At 39.1% G+C, this 25174-nt stretch overlaps 1 protein-coding gene across 10 annotated transcripts in view; it reads left to right on the plus strand.

Moving 5' to 3' along the window:
• LOC105489997 (N-acetylated alpha-linked acidic dipeptidase like 2) overlaps positions 1-25174 on the plus strand; it is a 1462458-nt gene that overhangs the window by 1208187 nt on the left and 229097 nt on the right. For 9 of the 10 annotated variants that reach the window (XM_071091264.1, XM_071091263.1, XM_071091267.1 and 6 more), the window contains one exon: positions 10696-10842. The exons of the other annotated variant lie outside the window; for it this stretch is intronic. In XM_071091264.1, the coding sequence (XP_070947365.1) occupies positions 10696-10842 (147 nt within the window). The remainder of the gene's footprint in view (positions 1-10695; positions 10843-25174) is intronic. 10 annotated transcript variants of the gene reach the window in all.

Below are 25174 nucleotides of genomic sequence, written 5' to 3' on the forward strand. Positions count from 1 at the left end.
CTGGTTTTCTTCCCGTATCCAATTTAATCTTTAATAAAGGCATTGCAAGTTATATATATTAATTTTTAATTTTTTTTTTTACTATTTTGGAGATATTTTGTTTATGAGAAGCTCATTAGATGTTGGCATTTAGAATAACTTAAATAAACTTCTAGTATACAATAGGAGAAAAAGTCAGTAATCATAACCTCTTATTTCCTATCAAAGATTATTAGAAGATATCTGTAATGCATCATTCAATATGGGGTATTGGGTTCACATGTTGGCATAAAAATACAAGTTAAATAAATGAAGAATACATGGCATACACAGTAAATAAATATTGACAAAAATTATAGATGTATAGTTTGTTACAACTAGATCTGGTGATGCAATATGATAAAAATTTAAAAAGACCCATGGAATCCTAAAAAGGACAAATTTAGAAGTAGTTTAATTCCCATGCATTAATGTGGTTTGTGAGCTGGATATATCAATGTAATACATAAAAAAGAGCATTGCATTTGAAGTGAAAAGTTCTGGGATTAAATCTCAATTCTATTAATTTGGAGGCCTTAATTTTCTAATTTGCAAAACACTCTATTTTGCTAGGAGAGTTTCCCTGCTGTGGGCTATTTTGGCAAGCTGCTAAGTCCTACATAGACCCAGTCTCAAAAATTGTGTTTTAAATGCTTCAGTTAAAATGCACAGGGTTACAAGGAAAGCAATGATATTAAACTGCGATTACCTAAGTAACATACAAATTTGCATTTTTGCAAAATATAGGCTTTTTAAAATTAACACATTAAATGACAAAAGTCAGCAAAGTGTCTTATAACTGCAATATGTCCAAATTAGCGATAATTTCAATTGATATTTCAATGTTTTGGCAATAACTGAAATATGATACGAAAACATCTGATTTTATTTGGTTACAAAGTTACAAGTACTACTAATATTGTAACAAATGTTATTCGGTTCCTGGCCTATTTCATAATTGAATGGAATGTTGCATTTCAGTTAGAAGCAAGTGAAAATAAAGATGCTTTTTTTTTTTTTTTTTCTTCTGGTTCACCAAGTTCACAGATCTTAAATTCTTTCTGTGGATCTCAGGATAAGAACCCTTGGGCATTAGGATCTTTAGGTTGTTTTCTCAGTTTCAAATGTAATGATTTATCCATGATCCTTCAATTGTTTACATGTTCACATTGCCCAGGACCACATCTATAAAGTTCTAAACTAAAAATGTTATAACAAAATTTTGTCAAATTACCTCCAGCTAACCAAATAACACAATTCTCCTCACTACCATTAGTTAGAAATTAAAGTTTAATTTTTCACTAGTTTTAATGAACATTTCTTAACAAACAAAAAGGTGACCTACCTATCATCTAAGACTGCCTATGTTAGTCAGAGTTCCCCAAAGAAACAAAATCAATAGGATCTATCTTGCTATAGACTAAATGTTTGTGTCTCCTCAAAATTAATACGTTGAAGACAAAATAACATGTTGATGTTATTTGCAGGTTGAGCCTTTGGAAAGTACATAGGTCATGAGGATGGAGCCCCAGTGAATGACATTAATGCCCTTATCAAAAGAGAGGTAGATACAAGATCTCTCTCTTTTTCTGCTCGTCATCATGTAAGGATACCATGGGAAACTGGCATCTGCAAACCAGGAAGAAGGCCTTCTCTAGAACTTACCATGATGGCACCTTGATGAACTTCCCAGCCTCCAGAGTCATTAAAGATATATTTCTGTTGTTTAAGCCACCTGTTATGGCATTCGGTTATAGCTGCCCAGACTAACCAATACACACATACACACACACACACACTTTATATATAAATACATTAATAACATATAATTACATGGTAATATATAACTATATGAATCTCTGTGTGTGTGTGTGTGTGTGTGTGTGTATGTATTTGTACATATAAGGATATTTATTATAAGAATTTGGCTCACCAAGTTATGATGGCTGACAAGCCCAGAGATCTGCGGTTGGAAAGATACAGAACTAAGAGAGACAGTAGTGTAGCACTAGTCTGAGTTTGAAGGTCTGAGCACCAGGAAAGCTATTAAGTTTCAGTCCAAAAGCCAACAGGCTTGACACCCTTATAAAGCTATTTTTGGGGGTTTCTGAACCAAAGAAAGGAAAAGACCAATGTTGTAGTTCAAGGCGGTCAGACAGAAGGAGTTCTCCCTCTCCCCTTTCTTGTGGGAAGGTCATTCAGGTCTTCAGCTGATGAGATGAGGGGCGTCCACATTGAGGAGGGCAATCTGCTTTACTCAGTCTGTCAATTCAATGTTAATTTCATCTAATAACACTCTCATAGACACACTCAGAATGATGTTTGACCAAATATCTGGGCATCCCCTGGCCCAGCCAAGTTGACACTTAAAATTAACCATCACACTGCCCTATAGCAAAAAATCATTTTTTAAACATCATTGTTATCATTGTAATAATTGGTACATTAGTATACTGTAAAAACCGGGAAAAACAGTGAAATAAATTATTTCTACAAAATTGAGCTTACAAAACTATAACTGAAATGAAAGTGACTTAATTTTATTATGGTATATAGACTATGGCATTTTTATTTTGAACGTTACACTTTTCTTGACGTTCAAGTAAATAATCAACTTAGATTTCCTATGCATGTAAATGCTTATGTACGCAGGAGAAAGCAGAATGTGGGGAAATAAAACATTTGAATTATTAAACAGATTTTTAAAATACTTTTAGAAACTGGTCAATGTGTCCTGGCATCACTATTTAACTAATGCAAATATTGACTTATTTTTTTGTTATCTCGCTTACATGATCATTTGCTATGAAGTTTTGCCTTTCAGTTTAAAATTGTACTTGCAAAGAGCATGCAGATTTAGGAGCGAGGTAGTGATTTCATTTCAGGTCTTCTATTGACTTGTGGGTGGAAAATTAAGCTAGTGACATAACCTTGGTCCTTGCCTAAACTTGCTCATTTTATGAACTGGAATAAAAATTCTTGTTATCAAACATTAAATATGAGGCATTTTGAACTCCTTGGATGAAATTCATAATATGAATTTACTCAGCCTTGTAAATAAATTTAAAAAATTAATTGACCTGCACAAATTTGTTGCCAACCTCCCCTCTTCCATGGTGCTTAACTTCTAGTAAAATGAAGAAAATTAACATTTCTTCCTACTTGTCTCTCAGATATTAATGCTTATGAGGGTTTAGTAGATCAATGTCTGTTACCTCACATGGATCTATCATAATCCACTGAAGTGCTGTGAGGAAAAACAATTCACATTAGGATTGAATATAGATTTACGATCACTTCAGGTCTGTGAATTTGGCCTTAAATTCATTACCTTAAAGTAATGAATAATGAAGATTTAGATAATAGTGTTTCTATGCCAGGAATGTTTTTCTCTTAAGGGAAATCCCTAGATAAAATGACCTGGGGGAAAAAAACTTCTCAAATCTGCAAATTGGGTTCCTGGCTTTTGGGTTATCTGGGCAACTTGGGCTATCTGACTTTTTAACTTTGAAGCTAGTTAGAAACAAAAGCATGAAAAGACAAAATGAACACAGGCTTGAGGGTAACATGCTACTTCCCCTCATCACTGGTTAAATTAGTGAGAGAAGGAAGTAAAGAATGAAGTAGACAAAGAGAGAGGAGGAGAGAAGGTTGTGTGTGGAGTGGGGATGGGGTGGTGGAATGGTGAATTAAGTCCTCTGCAAAGCCATCAGAGAAACTCGGTTCAGTAGGTGAGAAACAGGCTCCAGGAGTATTCCTCAGGAAACTGTGTTGTCCCTGAAGTCCCCATCTTGGTTTGGCTTTCTTGAAGCATTTTCCCTCCCTTTGGGCTTAGGACATGAGGCGACTCAAAAGTTAAGTGCTCCCAGCATGGGTCATGCAACCCTTTTTTTCTATATGCTGTCCCCTCTCCATAAATAGTACACATGTAGCATCAGATATGTAGTTTAATAGATCTTAACCCTCAAAATAAAATTGTAAGATATATCTAGATAATGCTCACTCTGTTGCCTTCTTAGTTGGTTTACCGCCCCCCCGCCCCCGCCCCCACCCCGCCCCCAAAAAAGTTTTTGTGTGGCAGAGGCAGCAACATAAACCTTTAGGGAAAAAAATTCGACTTTTAAATAAATAGGCAAGGCAGAGCAAACTATAGTAGGAAGAATGCAGAAATATTTGGGGGAGTGTAATCTTGAAAGCTGAATGCTGCCCTTTTGATTTACCTGAACAATACAAAACATGTAAATATGTGCTTAAAGGAAACCATGGAAATGGAATGCAATGAAAATACTGAAGTTATATAATAGTGTGTCGGGAATTGGTGGGTTCTTGGTCTCACTGACTTCAAGAATGAAGCTGTGGACCCTCGTGGTGAGTGTTACAGTTCTTAAACGTGGTGTGTCTGGAGTTTGTTCCTTCAGATATTCAAATGTGTCTAGAACTTCATCCTTCTGGTGGGTTCATGGTCTCGCTGTCAGGAGTGAAGCTGCAAACCTCTGTGGTGAGTATTATAGCTCTTAAAGGCAGTGCGTTTGGAGTTGCTCTTCCTGGTGGGTTCGTGGTCTCACTGGCTTCAGGAGTCAAGCTACAGACCTTCAGGGTAAGTGTTACAACTCATAACAGCAGCGTGGACCCACAGAGTGAGCAGCAACAAGATTTAGAGTAAAGAACAAAAGAACAAAGCTTCCACAATGTGGAAGGGGACCCCAGAGGGTTGGCACTGGCTGGTTAGGGCTGCCTGCTTTCATTCTCTTATCTGGCCCCACCCACATCCTGCTGATTGGTCCATTTTACAGAGAGCTGATTGGTCCACTTTACAGAGAGCCGATTGGTCCGTTTTGACAGAGTGCTGATTGGTACCGTTGCAATCCTTGAGCTAGACACAGAGTCACAGAGTGCTAGTTAGGTAGATACAGAGTTAGCTAGATACAGAGTACCAACTGGTGCGTTTACAAACTTTGAGCTAGACACAGAGTACTGATTGGTGCATTTACAATCCTTGAGCTAGACACGGAGTCACAGAGTGCTAGTCTTCCAAGTCTCCACTAGGTTAGCTGGATACAGAGTACCAATTGGTGTATTCACAAACCCTGAGCTAGACAGAGTGCTAATTGGTGTATTTACAAACCCTGAGCTAGACACAGAGTGCTGATTGGTGCACATACGATCCTCTGGCTAGATATAAAAGTTCTCCACGTCCCCATCCAGTTCAGGAAGCCAGCTGAATCCTGCACCAGGGCTGCAGGTGGAGCTGTCCACCAGTCCCGAGCCACGCCTGCACCCTTCAGCCCTTGGGCTGTCCATGGGATCGGGTGCCAGGGAGCAGGGGGCGGTGCCCGTCTGGGAGGCTCAGGCCGCGAGGAAGCCCACTGCAGGGGAAGGAGCTCAGACATGTCGGGCTGCAGGTCCCGAGCCCTGCCCCACCGGGAGGCAACCAAACCCCCCGCGAGAATTTGAGTACAGTGCCGGCAGGCTGGCACTGCTGGGGGACCTGGCACAACCCCCGCAGCTGCTGGCCTGGGTGCTAAGCCCCTCACTGCCCTGGGCCGTCGGTGCAGGGCGGCTGCTCCGTGTGCAGGGCCCGCCGAGCCCGTGCCAGCAGGAACTCACACTGGCCCTCGAGCACAGCCCTGGTTCCCACTGGCGCCTCTCCCTCCACACCTCCCCACAAGCACAAGGAGGAGGCTCCGGTCCCAGTCATCCCAGAGAGGGGCTCCCATGGTGCTGTGGCAGATGGAAGGACCCCTCAAGCGTGGCCAGAGTGGACACTGAGGCAGAGGAGGCCCCGAGAGTGAGGGCTGCTAGCACTTTGTCACTTATCAATAGTGAGAGGTGACAATGTGCTGGCAGCCCTCACTCTCGGTGCCTCCTCCACCTGGGCATCCGCTCTGGCAGTGCTTGAGGAGCCCTTCAGCCTGCCACTGTACTGTGGGAGCCACTCACTGGGCTGGCCGAGTCTGGAGTTGGCTCCCTCTACTTGCTAGGATGTGTGGAGGGAGAGGCGCAGGTGGGAACCGGGGCCATGCGCGGCACTCACAGGCCAGCGTGAGTTCCAATGGGCACGGGCGCAGGCTCCTCAGGCCCCCACTTGGAGCAGCAGGCTGGCACTGCTCGCCCAGGGCAGTGAGGGGCTTAGCACCCAGGCCAGCAGCTGCGGAGGTTGCGCTGGGTCCTCCAGCACTGCCAGCCCTCATGCACTGCTCTTGAGTTCTCGTGGGGCCTCAGCTGCCTCCCTGCGGGACAGAGCTGGGGACCTGCAGCCCGCCATGTCTGAGCCCCTCCACTCTGCCGTGGTACCTCCGTGGCCCCAGCCTCCCCGACGAGTGCCTCCCCCTGCGTTGTGGTGCCCAATCCCATCAGCCATCCAAGGGTTGAGGAGTGCAGGCACAGGGTGCGGGACTGGTGGGCAACTTGGCCTGCAGCCCGGATGCGGGATCCACTAGGTGCAGCCAGCTGGGCCCCTGAGTCTAGTAGGGACTTGGAGAAACTTTATGTCTAGCTAAGAGATTGTAAACACACCAATCAGTACTCTGTGACTAGCTCAAGGTTTTTAAATACACCAATCGGTACTCTGTATCTAGCTAACCTAGTGGGGACTTGGAGAACTTTTCCATCTAGCACTCTGTCTAGCTCAGGTATTGTAAATGCACTAGTCAGCACTCTGTGTCTAGCTCAGGGTTTGTCAGGTATTGTAAATGCACTAGTCAGCACTCTGTGTCTAGCTCAGGGTTTGTCAATACACCAGTCAGCGCTGTGTGTCTAGCTCAGGGTTTGTAAATATGCCAATCAGCACCCTGTGTCTAGCTCAAGGTTTGTAAATACACCAATCAGTACTCTGTATCTAGCTAACCTAGTGAGGACTTGGAGGACTTTTCTGTCTAGCACTCTGTGTCTAGCTCAGGGATAGTAAACGCACCAATCAGCACTCTGTCAAAACGGACCAATCAACACTCTGTAAAATGGACCAATCAGCTCTCTGTAAAATGGACCAACCAGCAGGATGTGGGTGGGGCCAGATAAGGGAATAAAGGCAGTCTGCCTGAGCTAGCCACTGACAACCTGCTGGGGACCCCTTCTTTATTATTTAAGTGTGTACAATAAATCTTGCCACTGTTCACTCTTTGGGTCCACGGTGGCCTTTATGAGCTGTAATGCTCACCATGAGGGTCTGCACCTTCACTCTTGAAGTCAGCGAGACCATGAACCCACCAGAAGGAACACGTTCTAGACTACATTGTTTAAGAACTGTAACACTCACCGGGAGGGTCTGCAGTTTCATTCTTGAAGTCAGTGAGACCAAGAACCCACCAGTTCCAGACACAATAGTAGCTATAGCAAGAACAGAGAGACTAGAAGAGAACTCCCAGTGGCTTCAAAAATAACAGGCTGAGGCTAAACCAGAACTGTGCTCTATGTAACTGTTAGAGTAAACAAATGTTGCCAGTAGCTGGGCCCAGTAGTCCCAGATGTTCAGGAGGCTGAGGTAGGATTGCTTAAACGCAGAAGGTCAAGCTCAGCCTGGGCAACATTTGGCAACATAGTGAGACTTCATCTTGAAAATAAAAATAAGAATTGCAGGGATTGATTGGAGTGGGGTCATTTGTGCAATCTTAGAAACACGCATATGTGAGAAACACCTTTTGTCAGAGGGCAGCTATTACGTAACTAAATGTTTATGTAACTAACTGACAATGAAAATATCAGATGTTAAATTTAAATACAACGTTTATTTTTTTAAAAATAATTTTAATAGGCATCTATTGTAGAATTTGAAATTGTTAATTTTTGACTGTGCCATTTTTGTGGTGAGAAAAAAAAATTCGATCTAAGGGGCGTGGCTGAGCATTTGTGGATGTTAAGAAATAACGTATGTAAAATGAAGTTGAAGCCATACTATATTTTCATTTATGTTGATAAGGATGCTTTTGCTGTCTTGAAAAGACATACATGTTGCTTCATTAAAGAGAAAGGTCATTTAAAAGTGATTTTTACTTTCATTAGTCAGGCATCTGGAGAAAGTAAAAACCAGATCTTATCATATCCTCATTTAATGACATAAAATGGTGCAACAATCTCGGTTTTGCAAATTCAAAGGCCTCTGGCCCTATTCAGTAAACCTGAATGAGTAGAGCAGGCTGAATGTGAGGCACTAGTGATGGATGTTAATCAATGTCTTGCCTCCCCTAGGCATTCAAATTCAACTTAAAAACAAAGAACAACAACAACAACAAAAATCTAGCTAAACAAATACCTCCAGAGGTGCTTGGGATTTATAACATGATATAAAGTAGTTTGTTTTTCATGATCTAGTGCTTAAGACTAGCTCTTCTTTGGGACAATTCAAGACCCTCCCTATACTGTCCCAGCTTACAATGAAACCCCAGGAGTCTTAAGCCAGAGGAATGTGTCAGAAAGTGAAAAAGGATTACCCCCTTTTCGAAAAATTCAGCTTTGGAAAGAAGCCAATCGGTGGTGAGGGGTGGGGGTCACCATAAAAAGGATTAAGTTGCTACTGATTAGACTGTATGGTAAAAACATTATTTTTTCTATTTCCAAAGTGGTTAATGAATCAAGATAGTTGTAAACACATTAAACAGAAACACTGCCTTGTCTGTAAACTGAAACCCTGACTTGCTTGTAAAGGTTCATACTGGCTTTCCATTTTAATTGATGTTTAATTTTGTTGCAAAGATCTTTCCATTAGCTCGTCAAAGAAACTAGTTATTGAAACATTATCATATGTTTATAACATCTAGCACTGTAGTTGAAAAAAGTTGGAATAACTATTTTTCTTAATATTACACCACGTATTTTCCAGTTTTTTGATAAATGTTAGCAAAAGACGAGATGATCTGCAAAGGAAAAGTGGGGAGCTTTATTTACTGTTAAAACAACAATCTCTAGACTAGGGAGGCACAGATTTTAGTATAAGTGAAAGCGTATTTTCTGAAGAACAAAGGGAGGGTTTAGCTTAAATAGGGAAAACTACCCGCTCAGTTCTCAATCAGGCCTGTTTATGCAAATGAAGGATTCAAACTTGTTTAGTTCTGATTGGTCAAAATAGTAGAGTACTGATTGGGTGTTTTCTATGCCCCCAGAACTCTCTGTCAAACTTTTGATTGGGTGTTTTCTATGCCCCAAACGAGAACTCTGTGACAAACTTTTCTTTCAAAGGGCTGGTGAGGGACGGTTTCCAGCTCGTTTCTCTTGTGTCTGGTTACAGGAACTGTTCTGACTCAGGGTGTAAAGCAAATGTTTGTGGAGCTGCTTTTTCCAAGAATGCACGTGGCTGCTCTTTCTCACTCTAGCAAGGCCACTTGCTTCTGTTTTTAAATTTAATCGTCCCTGTTAACCACAGGGACATCTATCTCCCCTGTAGAGTTGAGTCTTATTTTCCAGTTTTATTTTATATACATTATATTTGAAAGTATTTTTGAAATTATGTCATGCCAAAGAAGCATGAGAGGTTGAAAAATGGATGTCTTGACTCAAAGACAAACATGGATTGAGTACATACTTTATGTGCCTGTTACCACATGTGCTGTTCATATATTTATTGCCTCATTTTCTCACAACTGCCCTGGAGATTGGTAGTCTTCCACGTTTCATAGTTGAGGCCACTGCATCTCAGATTTTTGAGAAATGTGTTAAAAAATACATTTTAATAAATATTAATTAAAAGACCTTTAGTTTGTTTTAGATGTTTGTTTTATTTTTGTAAATCTACTGTCATTTGTTTTGCATGCCAGCCAACTCTTAGTTTAAGAAATAATAGCCTATATCATCTTATATTACCCAGATCTTGCACTTAGCTGTGTGGTTCACTATGATCCACTGTAGTTGTTGGCCTATAACCTTAAAACATCTAGGAATATGCTTTCAGGAAGAAATGGAGAAAATTTCTTCTCTAGATTTTATTTTTATTTATTTACTTGTTATTTATTGAGATAGAGCCTTGCTCTTGTTGCCCAGCCTGGAGTGCAATGGTGCACTCTCAGCTCACTGCAACCTCTGCCTCCTGGGTTCAAACAAGTCTCCTGCCTCATCCTCCTGAATAGCTGGAATTACAAGCACCTGCCACCATACCCGGCTAATTTTTGTATTTTTAGCAGAGACGAGGTTTCACCATGTTGACCAGGCTGGTCTCAAACTCTTGACCTCAGGTGACCCGCCTGCCTCAGCCTCCCAGAGTGCTGGGATTACAGAAGTGAGCCACCATGCCTGGCCTCTTCTCTAGTTTTTAATAAACATTTTAAGAAGAACAGAATTATACCCAACAACGCATTCTTTAAGTTTGTGGGAAAACTTAATAAAAAAACAAAATGCTACACCTTTTTAGAGACTCAACGTTCTTTTAAATATTGTCAGAGTCATCAGAGTTCAAATTAAACCTATGATAAAAAATGCTTTTGAAGCAACAACAGCAAGCAAAGCTTGAATTCTGGCCAGTGCTAGTTATGCTTCAGTGAGCGTCAGAATCAAAGAGGAGAGTTACAATGCAGATTCCTGGGCTCTACCACCCATTAGGTAGGACAGTGTGGAGCCTAAGCATTTGCATTTTTAACGATCTCCAGGGCGACATTGATGCTGCTGATCTGTGGACTGTGTTTTGAGTAGTACTTATTTAGGGATGACCTGGGAAGCATAGTATGTGTTAACAATTTAAATTATGTTTTTCAGAAAAATAATTTCAACTGTACCAGAAGAGCTCAGTGCCCAGAAACCAATATCAGTTCTATACAGATACAAGGTGATGCTGATTATTTCATCAACCATCTTGGAGTTCCCATCGTGCAGTTTGCTTATGAGGACATCAAAGCATTAGAGGTGATTGTTTCTAAAAAATGCAAAACACACACACACAATATAGCAGACCTGCAGAATTTGGTTTTATCCTGGCTATTCAATTTTCATATCAAATAGTTCACTATAGAGAGGCTTCATTTAGAGAGTTATTCTTGCTTTTCAGAGGCTTTGCAATAGTATTTGTAAACATCAGCTCTTTTGAAAAGTGTTGAATTCAATTTAAAAAGATTTATACTGTCACATTTTCACATGGTGCTCTGCAACAAGAAATTTGCAGTAGTTGGATTAACATCAAAACATAATTGTAATCTTCAGTATTCACAGAAACAGATGACATGTGCAATAGATTCTCCTCTCCTTGCCCAAAGGAAAATGCATTTCATGTTCTGTATGTTAATATGAGTCTTGTGGATTAGCTACCCAAAGTTTGTCAATAGTTTGCCTGCTTAGAAAAGATAGCACTTTTTTTGTGAGGATGGAAGGATTTTTTTCCAAAGAATATCACAAAAGCATGATTCACCTTAATTAAGTCTCTGTTCATCCATCTTTTGGACTTTAGTCCTTCTAATCTTTCTCAGAATTATGTCTCAGGAAACTGTTTCTCTGTGGATCTAACCCTGTTGGGACATTTCACCTTCATTTACAAATCATTTATGCATTATTCGGAGCTATTTGAAAACCTCTAGAGTGGCTTGCTTGAGGTAATTATTGCATTAACAAAATAATGGCTGGAAAGTACAGTAAAACCTGCCTTGCTCTTCAAATATAAATGTTCCTCAGAAGGGGTGCATAAATTAGGTTTGTATTAGCTCAACTTCAGATATGCAACATCTTAATTATTAACAGCGTTGAGTAATATTTGGCTTTAGGTTTCTCTGCAACCACACAGAAAATATTTTAATTCTTATTTATTATGTGTCTAATTCATTTTGGTTTAGTTTTAAGACAAGAATTTAGGGAGAATAGTATAGCCTTGGGAATGAGACGGAAGCCCTGACTCTGACACTTACTAGACAAATTATTTAACATCTTTCAAAATGATTTTACAAATGAAGTACTTTGGTATATTTATGTAATCTATAGAGCTGTGGTGAGGATTACATGAGACTATGCATGTAGAGGGTTGAGCAGATAAGAAGACCCCATTATTGCAGTTATTATTGTCTTATTGTAAGTACAACATATGAATGTGATAATTTCTAAACTTTTTAGATATGAACACATCAATAGAAGGCAGGAGTTTGTTAATTGTTGAGGAAAACAAGTTTATCAGGCTGAAGAGGTGGAATTTGATGAGGATCCACTGGAGGATCTGAGGTGTTAATAGGGAGAAGATTTTGAAACAGGGACCAATGAAGTTCTAAGAAGAACTGTATTATCCTAAGGCTAAAGTCTATCTACCAGAACTGGCTTAGTCTGAAGGAGTCAATCAGTTTTTCAAATTATTCCCAGAATATCTACCTCACACCATCAAAATAATTTGTATAATTTATCTCCAAAAAAGTAATTAAAATAGAATCCCCTATGCTTTATAACAAATGACCTTGTTGATACTGCTTTAGTGGAAGAATTTTTAAAATGGATTTGTCCCTTACAAAATGTGAATGCTTGAGATGAAATAATTTTGTATGAATTTTCTGAGGAACAGAGTAACCTTTGCTTTCTGTGTTAACCTATAATTGATATTGGTATACAGCTATTAAGAGAAATTTTAAATATTAAAAAAAGGTTTTACCCATGATGTAAAAAATATTTGTCCTATGCCAATTAGTAAAGCAGGTAAGGAAATTAGAGCTTTTATATGAAGTTGCAGTTACAAATATATATGGAAAATAGATTGGTGGATTTGGAATTAGGAGGCCTGAAATTTTAAATCCCTTCATGTTAATGGCCCAGTTACATTGGTTTCTGGGCCTCTGCTTTTTTAAAAAAAATCTGTATCTTATTAAAAACAAAATAAGGATAGGTGCAATGGTTCATGCCTGTAGTCCCAGCACTTTAGGAAGCCGAGACGGGCAGATTGCTTGAGCCCAGAAGTTCGATACCTGGGCAACACGGTGAAACCTTGTTTCTACAAAATAATACAAAAATTAGCTGGCTGTGTTTGCAGGCGCCTATAGTCCCAGCTACTGGGGGATTAGGAGGGCTGTGATGGGAGGATCGCTGGAGTCCTGGAGGCAGAGGTTGCAGTGAGCCAAGATCACACCACTGCACTCCAGCCTGGGTGACAGAGTGCGACACTATCTCAAAACAAAAACAACAAAAACAACAACAACAACAAAAACAACAACAAAACAAACCCATAATATCTACCACTTATTGCCTATTTACCACTTATTGAGTACTTGCCATGCTTAGTATTTTATACCCCTTGTATCATTTATTATTTAAAACATCACTATAAATTAGCTTTTATTATTAACTGTGTTCAGGCTGAGAATGAAATGGAATTTAAAGGCTAGTAGCTTATCCAAGGTCATAAAGATAATAAATGGCCAAAACAGATGTTCATCTAAGATATGTTTAACAGTAAGCCTATGTTCTCAACTATTGTACTAAAGATTGCAAATTGGAAGCCCAAGGGCAAGAGATAGTCTATCAATATATTTTGTTTGACCTGTACATTATTGAAAAATTTAATTTCTTGAAATATTGTAAACTTTTTCTCCACGGAAACAGTCAACTAAATGGGCACTGCTCACTAGCCTGCCATGTTGTTTGTCCAACAGTGCAGTTAAGAAGAATATTTTCTTCAACACCTGTTTCTATCAAAGATTAGGAGATGAATACTCAAGTAAGGGTCACATGTCTCACCAGACTTGTGTCACTTATAGTATCTGTGTGGTCCCTGTAGGGACTGAGCTCATTATCTCCACACCCATTTTAGTAAAAGAGTTAAAGTGAATAATTTTATAGCTGCTTCCACTTTCAAAGTGATATTTTCTAAAAGAACTATTTTTATTATTATATCCACGGTTTTGAAGAAATTATCTATTTGATACTTATTAGGGTGATTATAATGCAAACCTTCAAATTACTATGTATCTATATATATTTTGTCCAGCAAGATTGATCATGGATCTATTATGTTCATTTTCAACAACTGAATCATGATAATAGGTGGAAAATTGTACCGTAGGAAAATAAACTAGTGCAATAGAGGCCAATTTTTATGGAGACGTCTATAAAACATGATATATTTTTAAATATCTATCCCCAATATTTCAAGCTATTCCACATTTGACACCAATGGCTTTTACCTGTAGTTTCTCTGAATGCAAATGTATTGCATAAAATTGCTTAAAGTCCCTTTGATCTTTAGTTTTTCTTGGTATCTATACTCTAATTTTCCAATAATTAACTTTTACAAATGCATCGCAATCCATGGATTTGCCAAATATTAGAATGATTCCTTCTCATAAAATAGTGCCCTGTTAATTGAAACATCTCAAGTTGTAAGCTTCATTTAAATAAGGTTTTAGATTTATAAACACCATTGCACCTGTTGGGAGAAGCATTCTGTACAGATTAAATACAATGCAGAGATTGTCAAAAAGGAAAAGACAAATGCTTTCTGATTAAGAATGTAATATTTATGACAGTCTGGTGATCCAATGCACATTTCCTCTGTCACTTAGCAGCTGTTTTACATTTTTGTTTCAGATCAGTATATTTATTCTCTATAGGGCATGCCAGAGGGTCCTTCTTAGTATATCAAAAGAGCAATCCATGCCCTAGCAAGCTTCATATCACAAATTGAAGCTCTGATTCCTCACTCTGTTTAACCTTATGGTTTTTTCTCTTCTGCTTGAAACATTCTATTTTAAACCCAATTTACCTCTATAATAGAGCATTTAACATTTAAATAATAATGAGATAAAAGAGTATTATAGCTTTTATATAGCAGGAGTCATGGCATTATTGTTTCAATATCATTTAATAACCCAGGGGCAGAAATTCAAGTAGCATAGGTATTTTGAAACTCTTACTAATTTTTTTTTTTAAAACTAGAAAACTCTGATACCAATTCTAATTTTTAAAGCAGTATACAGCAGCATATAATTATGCCTCTGTGTGTGTGTGTGTGTGTGTGTACGTGTGTGTGAACTTTAACATTGAGGTAATTCTATGAGATAAAAGTAATAAAAGTAGTTCATTTGTGCAAACATAATACAGTCACAGTTTGACAATACACATATACACATGTTGAAACAGTGTAACTCATAGTTTTGTGCTGATTTTTCATGTTTTATTCTCAGTAGAATAATTTGTTACTTAAATAAGAGGTCAGTCTTTCATTACATTTTCTATTTGGAACTGAGTCATGATCAATGTTAGGTTAACAGAAATAGTTCCAAAGTCCATTAAAAGTTCTTGATTTAAGGAAACAAAATGGTTACATTTAGCTGTTTGTAGGTTCAAGTGATGTTTTGCAGTATCTGATGAAATCCCTTTAATGTGGGTAACTACAAAATTTATACAAAGTCACTTAAGAATGAGATTTTACCTTTTCTACTTCAATGTGTGCCAATTGAAAACAAGATGAAAAGGGGTTTGTTGGTGTTGTCTCGAGATCATTATCTTTCTTTGTAACTTATTTTTAAAAAATGTCTTAAAATATGGTATTTAGACATATGCTGTTATTATTTTCAGATCAGATTTGCTTCATTTAGTGCTGGGGTTCTCAACATTTTGGTCTAAAAATCCATTTACTCTCAAAAGTACCAAAGATTCCTCAAAACAGTTTTGATTATGTGTTAATACCTACATAGTAGAAACTAAAAGTGAGAAAAATGCATAATATTTATTTTAAAATTATTTCATAGTATCAATAACTAAATTAGTATTACCTTATTATAATTATTATCAATATAAATAAATCTAATGCAAATTAATGAAAATAACTTATTTTATTTAAAAATATTAACCAAGAGAAAAATATAAATGAGAAGAGTGATGTTATTTTACAGTTTCAAAAATCTCTTTAAGAAAGGCTGAATAGGCCGGTCGCAGTGACTCACGCCTGTAATCCCTGCAGTTTGGCAGGCTGAGGCAGGCAGATCACCCGAGGTCAGGAGATTGGGACCAGCCTGATGAACATGGTGAAACCCCATCTCTACTAAAAAATTCAAAAATTAGCCAGGCGTGGTGGCAGTTGCTTGTAATCCCAGCTACTCAGGAGGCTGATGCAGGAGAATCACTTGAACCCTGTGGGCGGAGGTTGTAGTGAGCCGAGATGGTGCCATTGCACTCCAGCCTGGGCAAGAGGGCGACTCTGTCTCAAAATGAATAAATAAATAAATAAAGCCTGAATACAAGACAATTGGATTTTCATACCTGTTCCTGCATTATATTTTATAATATGTTGCTTTATTGTAAAAGTATGAAGAAAAATCTGGTCCAATATTTTATTCATATAATGACAAGTATTTTTCTTTGGAACTACACTGAAACTTAACGAGTGTTAGTTTCCTAAAGGTTAATATCAATGTGGACTCTGAATCCATCTTAATGAACTTGTTGTACTCCACACACTTGTGAATGCAGAGTGAAAATGAGAGTAAAAAAAAGCATATAATATTACTAGCATTATAAAAATAGTTTTGATCTCCTGATCCTTGAAGGTCTCTGGCCCACACTTAGAGGAATTCTTATTTGAGGAAATGGACTTGGTTAGACCAGTCTACTTTATTTGTTGTGATGTCTGACAAGGCATTCAGTTACATCTTATTCAAAGATTTGAGCTGTGATTCTATATAAAACTGTGTATCTTTTCTGGGCATCTTTGAGTATTGCTATCCCATTCACCTTACAAACAGCATGAAGTAGAGAATAAAACACTCCCATAAACTGTGGCTCTGCAAAGAATTCTGCTTCTTAAAGGCATTTCTTTAGAAGAGAAGGTTAAACCCCAATCACAAATCAACAGTTATAGAGCAGAATTGAAAACCTTGATTGTACAGTATGTGAAATGCCTGTCACAAAGGAAGTGCTGTTAAAATTACTGTATGCTTCTAAGAGCCTGAGGAATAAACACAAGAAGTTGAAATATGAGACAAATACTAAAAAAAATAAAATAGAGATACACTTAAAACTCAAATGGATAATTTAAAAGATCATACTTCCAATTGCCTAATATTTTGAAATGGCTACAAGGAGGACAGCTTTCCCTTAGCAGTTGTCCTTGCTTAGAATTCCAAATAAGAAGATTTGTTCTAAATGACGATCATCATTGGATCAAACTAACATACTATATTTTAATTCTAATGCTGTTTTCAGTAATTATCTTGTGATCATCCTTGTTATGATGGAGGCAGTTTTCTAATAAAGTCTTTTTAAAAATAATTTCAATAATACTACTTGCAGGTGGGTTTAATGATAAACCATGTTATAAAATTGACAGCAGTAAAGTTAAGAATATAGGACAACTTCAACATAGTTTATTAACTGCTAACAGATATTTGTTATTTAGCCAGCAGTTATTAAGCACTTGCTGTGATCCAGGCACTGTGTTAGAAATACAAAGATGAATAAAACATGCCCCTCTTTCCCTCAAAGTGGTCACAGTCTAGATTCAAACTCATTCATATAAACAATTACATAAAGTAGGTACAGTAGAGGTTCTTATCAATGACTTCCATTTAACCAACATGCAGAACTAATTGACAGTTTCCACTCCTTTAAAACGTAATGGCCAACGATCAAAGATTTCTGAAGCTCATCATAGTAAGACCCTTTCTGGAGTTTTGCACACTTGTGTTCTCTCAGGTTCAGCGATATGCTTGCCTGGAGTCAACTACATTCTCAAATGTATACAGATGCTACTTGACTTAACAGTGGGGTTACAGCCCAATAAACTCACTGTATGTTGACAACTTCATGTCTAAAATGCATTTAACACACCTAACCTATCAAACAAGTTACCTTAGCCTAGCCTATACTCAGAACTCTTTTGGTACAGTGGTCAATAAATTACATGGAGGGGGGCGGAGCAAGATGGCCGAATAGGAACAGCTCCAGTCTCCAACTCCCAGCGCGAGCGACACAGAAGACCGGTGATTTCTGCATTTTCAACTGAGGTACTGGGTTCATCTCACTGGGGAGTGCCGGACGACTGGTGCTGGTCAGCTGCTGCAGCCCGACCAGCGAGAGCTGAAGCAGGGCGAGGCATTGCCTCACCTGGGAAGTGCAAGGGGGAAGGGAATCCCTTTTCCTAGCCAGGGGAACTGAGACACACAACACCTGGAAAATCGGGTAACTCCCATCCCAATACTGCGCTTTAAGCAAACAGGCACACCAGGAGATCATATCCCACACCTGGCCGGGAGGGTCCCACACCCACGGAGCCTCCCTCATTGCTAGCACAGCAGTCTGTGATCTACCGGCAAGGCAGCAGCGAGGCTGGGGGAGGGGCGCCCGCCATTGCTGAGGCTTAAGTAGGTAAACAAAGCTGCTGGGAAGCTCGAAGTGGGTGGAGCTCACAGCAGCTCAAGGAAACCTGCCTGTCTCTGTAGACTCCACCTCTGGGGACAGGGCAATAACAAACTCAGCCGAAACCTCTGCAGACGCAAACGACTCTGTCTGACAGCTTTGAAGAGAGCAGTGGATCTCCCAACACGGAGGTTGCGATCTGAGAAGGGACAGACTCCCTGCTCAAGTGGGTCCCTGACCCCTGAGTAGCCTAACTGGGAGACATCCCCCACTAGGGGCAGTCTGACACCCCACACCTCACAGGGTGGAGTACATCCCTGAGAGGAAGCTTCCAAAGCAAGAATCAGACAGGTACACTCGCTGTTCAGAAATATTCTATCTTCTGCAGCCTCTGCTGCTGATACCCAGGCAAACAGGGTCTGGAGTGGACCTCAAGCAATCTCCAACAGACCTACAGCTGAGGGTCCTGACTGTTAGAAGGAAAACTATCAAACAGGAAGGACACCTACACCAAAACCCCATCAGTACATCACCATCATCAAAGACCAGAGGCAGATAAAACCACAAAGATGGGGAAAAAGCAGGGCAGAAAAGCTGGAAATTCAAAAAATAAGAGCGCATCTCCCCCAGCAAAGGAGCGCAGCTCATCGCCAGCAACGGATCAAAGCTGGACGGAGAATGACTTTGACGAGATGAGAGAAGAAGTCTTCAGTCCATCAAATTTCTCAGAGCTAAAGGAGGAATTACGTACCCAGCGCAAAGAAACTAAAAATCTTGAAAAAAAAGTGGAAGAATTGATGGCTAGAGTAATTAATGCAGAGAAGGTCATAAACGAAATGAAAGAGATGAAAACCATGACACGAGAAATACGTGACAAATGCACAAGCTTCAGTAACCGACTCGATCAACTGGAAGAAAGAGTATCTGCGATTGAGGATCAAATGAATGAAATGAAGCGAGAAGAGAAACCAAAAGAAAAAAGAAGAAAAAGAAATGAACAAAGCCTGCAAGAAGTATGGGATTATGTAAAAAGACCAAATCTACGTCTGATTGGGGTGCCTGAAAGTGAGGGGGAAAATGGAACCAAGTTGGAAAACACTCTTCAGGATATCATCCAGGAGAACTTCCCCAACCTAGTAGGGCAGGCCAACATTCAAATCCAGGAAATACAGAGAACGCCACAAAGATACTCCTCGAGAAGAGCAACTCCAAGACACATAATTGCCAGATTTACCAAAGTTGAAATGAAGGAAAAAATCTTAAGGGCAGCCAGAGAGAAAGGTCGGGTTACCCACAAAGGGAAGCCCATCAGACTAACAGCAGATCTCTCGGCAGAAACTCTCCAAGCCAGAAGAGAGTGGGGGCCAATATTCAACATTCTTAAAGAAAAGAATTTTCAACCCAGAATTTCATATCCAGCCAAACTAAGTTTCATAAGTGAAGGAGAAATAAAATCCTTTACAGGTAAGCAAATGCTTAGAGATTTTGTCACCACTATGCCTGCCTTACAAGAGACCCTGAAGGAAGCACTGAACATGGAAAGGAACAACCGGAACCAGCCATTGCAAGAACATGCCAAAATGTAAAGACCATCGAGGCTAGGAAGAAACTGCATCAACTAACGAGCAAAATAACCAGTTAATATCATAATGGCAGGATCAAGTTCACACATAACAATCTTAACCTTAAATGTAAATGGACTAAATGCTCCAGTTAAAAGACACAGACTGGCAAACTGGATAAAGAGTCAAGACCCATCAGTCTGCTGTATTCAGGAGACCCATCTCACACGCAGAGACATACATAGGCTCAAAATAAAGGGATGGAGGAAGATTTACCAAGCAGATGGAGAACAAAAAAAAGCGGGGGTTGCAATACTAGTCTCTGATAAAACAGACTTTAAACCATCAAAGATCAAAAGAGACAAAGAAGGCCATTACATAATGGTAAAGGGATCAATTCAACAGGAAGAGCTAACTATCCTAAATATATATGCACCCAATACAGGAGCACCCAGATTCATAAAGCAAGTCCTTAGAGACTTACAAAGAGACTTAGACTCCCATACAATAATAATGGGAGACTTCAACACTCCACTGTCAACATTAGACAGATCAATGAGACAGAAAGTGAACAAGGATATCCAGGAATTGAACTCATCTCTGCAGCAAGCAGACCTAATAGACATCTATAGAACTCTCCACCCCAAATCAACAGAATATACATTCTTCTCAGCACCACATCGTACTTACTCCAAAATCGACCACGTAATTGGAAGTAAAGCACTCCTCAGCAAATGTACAAGAACAGAAATTATAACAAACTGTCTCTCAGACCACAGTGCAATCAAACTAGAACTCAGGACTAAGAAACTCAATCAAAACCGCTCAACTACATGGAAACTGAACAACCTGCTCCTGAATGACTACTGGGTACATAACGAAATGAAGGCAGAAATAAAGATGTTCTTTGAAACCAATGAGAACAAAGATACAACATACCAGAATCTCTGGGACACATTTAAAGCAGTGTGTAGAGGGAAATTTATAGCACTAAATGCCCACAAGAGAAAGCAGGAAAGATCTAAAATTGACACTCTAACATCGCAATTAAAAGAACTAGAGAAGCAAGAGCAAACACGTTCGAAAGCTAGCAGAAGGCTAGAAATAACTAAGATCAGAGCAGAACTGAAGGAGATAGAGACACAAAAAACTCTCCAAAAAATCAATGAATCCAGGAGTTGGTTTTTTGAAAAGATCAACAAAATTGACAGACCACTAGCAAGACTAATAAAGAAGAAAAGAGAGAAGAATCAAATCGACGCAATTAAAAATGATAAAGGGGATATCACCACCGACCCCACAGAAATACAAGCTACCATCAGAGAATACTATAAACACCTCTACGCAAATAAACTAAAAAATCTAGAAGAAATGGATAATTTCCTGGACACTTACACTCTTCCAAGACTAAACCAGGAAGAAGTTGAATCCCTGAATAGACCAATAGCAGGCTCTGAAATTGAGGCAATAATTAATAGCCTACCAACCAAAAAAAGTCCAGGACCAGATGGATTCACAGCTGAATTCTACCAGAGGTACAAGGAGGAGCTGGTACCATTCCTTCTGAAACTATTCCAATCAATAGAAAAAGAGGGAATCCTCCCTAACTCATTTTATGAGGCCAACATCATCCTGATACCAAAGCCTGACAGAGACACAACAAAAAAAGAGAATTTTAGACCAATATCCCTGATGAACATCGATGCAAAAATCCTCAATAAAATACTGGCAAACCGGATTCAGCAACACATCAAAAAGCTTATCCACCATGATCAAGTGGGCTTCATCCCTGGGATGCAAGGCTGGTTCAACATTCGCAAATCAATAAACATAATCCAGCATATAAACAGAACCAAAGACAAGAACCACATGATTATCTCAATAGATGCAGAAAAGGCTTTTGACAAAATTCAACAGCCCTTCATGCTAAAAACGCTCAATAAATTCGGTATTGATGGAACGTACCTCAAAATAATAACAGCTATTTATGACAAACCCACAGCCAATATCATACTGAATGGGCAAAAACTGGAAAAATTCCCTTTGAAAACTGGCACAAGACAGGGATGCCCTCTCTCACCACTCCTATTCAACATAGTGTTGGAAGTTCTGGCTAGGGCAATTAGGCAAGAGAAAGAAATCAAGGGTATTCAGTTAGGAAAAGAAGAAGTCAAATTGTCCCTCTTTGCAGATGACATGATTGTATATTTAGAAAACCCCATTGTCTCAGCCCAAAATCTCCTTAAGCTGATAAGCAACTTCAGCCAAGGCTCAGGATACAAAATTAATGTGCAAAAATCACAAGCATTCTTATACATCAGTAACAGACAAACAGAGAGCCAAATCAGGAATGAACTTCCATTCACAATAGCTTCAAAGAGAATAAAATACCTAGGAATCCAACTTACAAGGGATGTAAAGGACCTCTTCAAGGAGAACTACAAACCACTGCTCAGTGAAATAAAAGAGGACACACATAAATGGAAGAACATACCATGCTCATGGATAGGAAGAATCAATATCGTGAAAATGGCCATACTGCCCAAGGTAACTTATAGATTCAATGCCATCCCCATCAAGCTAGCAATGAGTTTCTTCACAGAATTGGAAAAAACTGCTTTAAAGTTCATATGGAACCAAAAAAGACCCCACATCTCCAAGACAATCCTAAGTCAAAAGAACAAAGCTGTAGGCATCATGCTACCTGACTTCAAACTATACTACAAGGCTACAGTATCCAAAACAGCATGGTACTGGTACCAAAACAGAGATATAGACCAATGGAACAGAACAGAGTCCTCAGAAATAATACCACACATCTACAGCCATCTGATCTTTGACAAACCTGAGAGAAACAAGAAATGGGGAAAGGATTCCCTATTTAATAAATGGTGCTGGGAAAATTGGCTAGCCATAAGTAGAAAGCTGAAACTGGATCCTTTCCTTACTCCTTATACGAAAATTAATTCAAGATGGATTAGAGACTTAAATGTTAGACCTAATACCATAAAAATCCTAGAGGAAAACCTAGGTAGTACCATTCAGGACATAGGCATGGGCAAAGACTTCATGTCTAAAACACCAAAAGCAACGGCAGCAAAAGCCAAAATTGACAAATGGGATCTCATTAAATTAAAGAGCTTCTGCACAGCAAAAGAAACTACCATCAGAGTGAACAGGCAACCTACAGAATGGGAGAAAATTTTTGCAATCTACTCATCTGACAAAGGGCTAATATCCAGAACCTACAAAGAACTCAAACAAATTTACAAGAAAAAAACAAACAACCCCATCAAAAAGTGGGCAAAGGATATGAACAGACATTTCTCAAAAGAAGACATTCATACAGCCAACAGACACATGAAAAAATGCTCATCATCACTGGCCATCAGAGGAATGCAAATCAAAACCACAATGAGATACCATCTCACACCAGTTAGAATGGCGATCATTAAAAAGTCAGGAAACAACAGGTGCTGGAGAGGATGTGGAGAAATAGGAACACTTTTACACTGTTGGTGGGATTGTAAACTAGTTCAACCATTATGGAAAACAGTATGGCGATTCCTCAAGGATCTAGAACTAGATGTACCATATGACCCAGCCATCCCATTACTGGGGATATACCCAAAGGATTATAAATTATGCTGCTATAAAGACACATGCACACGTATGTTTATTGCGGCACTATTCACAATAGCAAAGACTTGGAATCAACCCAAATGTCCATCAGTGACAGACCGGATTAAGAAAATGTGGCACATATACACCATGGAATACTATGCAGCCATCAAAAAGGATGAATTTGTGTCCTTTGTAGGGACATGGATGCAGCTAGAAACCATCATTCTTAGCAAACTATCACAAGAACGGAAAACCAAACACCGCATGTTCTCACTCATAGGTGGGAACTGAACAATGAGATCACTTGGATTCGGGAAGGGGAACATCACACACCGGGGCCTATCATGGGGAGGGGGGAGGGGGGAGGGATTGCATTGGGAGTTATACCTGATGTAAATGATGAGTTGATGGGTGCAGCACACCAACGTGGCACAAGTATACATATGTAACAAACCTGCACGTTATGCACATGTACCCTACAACTTAAAGTATAATAATAATAAATAAATTTAAAAAAAAAATTACATGATGTGTTCAACAGTTTATTATAAAATAGTCTTTGTGATACATTATTGAGCCCAGCATCAAGAGAGTATTGTGATGCATATCACTAGCCCATAAAAAAGACCAAAATTCAAAATTTGAAGTATGCTTCCTACTGAATGTTTATCACTTTTACACTATCATAAAGTAGAAAAATTGTGAAGTCAAACCATAAGTTGGAGACTGTCTGTATATGCCCTCTGCAAATGCAATTGTTTTTCATGATTAGATAATGTAATTGTTACATAAGCTTGTGAATCATGAGTATGAAAGAAAAAACTTCTAAGACACCTATATTTATGACAGTCTGAAAGGATGAGCTGCAAATAAAAAATCTGATGTTTGGGGAACCAGGCAACTATCAAAGACTGGAGGAAACTGATAGTAATCTGGATGCATTCTGAAATCAGTTTACTTCATGAGTATTTTTTAAAGTTTTATTTTAAACAAAAGGCAGTAATGCAGATAATGTATAGTGCAAGAAAGAAATAATAGAATTGTATTCAACAAACCAATGTTCAGAGAAAAAGCCTTGGCTTCACTTCAAAATATTGGCCAATAAATATGCACTCACAGGTTTTTAATTCAAATACAATGTTTTACTTAATGATTTCTTTTTAAAAAACTGATTATATGAACTAGCTTCTAATTAATTAACCTGTCAACTAGTGGGACAAATCATGTTTGCCAAGAGGACTTCCAATTTACAGTGAAATGATAAAGGCAAGATAAAGCAAGGAAAATTATATTTAACATACACTCGTAATGTTTGTGCCAGGCATTGTTCTAAGTCTTTTATACATGTTAACTCAATTATTGTAGTTATAAAGTAGTAACTAGCACCAATGAGGAAGGTACTATTGTTACTACTTTTTTTTTGTTTGTTTATTTTTTGTTTTTTGTTTTTTTGTGATGGAGTCTGGCTCTGTCATCCAGGCTAGAGTGCATTGTTGCAGTCTCGGCTCACTGCAACCTCCACCTCCCAGGTTCAAGTGATTCTCCTGCCTCAGCCTCCCGAGTAGCTGGGATTACAGGCGTGCGTCACCACGCCCAGCTAATTTTTGTATTTTTAGTAGAGATGGGATATCACCATGTTGCCCAGGCTAGTCTCGAACTCCTGACGTCAGGTCATCTACCCATCTTGTCCTCCCAAAGTACTGGGATTACAGGTGTGAGCTACCACACCTGCCCTA

This window comes from Macaca nemestrina, chromosome 2 (genome assembly GCF_043159975.1).
Source record: "Macaca nemestrina isolate mMacNem1 chromosome 2, mMacNem.hap1, whole genome shotgun sequence".
In the NCBI taxonomy this organism is placed as follows: Eukaryota; Metazoa; Chordata; class Mammalia; order Primates; family Cercopithecidae; genus Macaca; species Macaca nemestrina.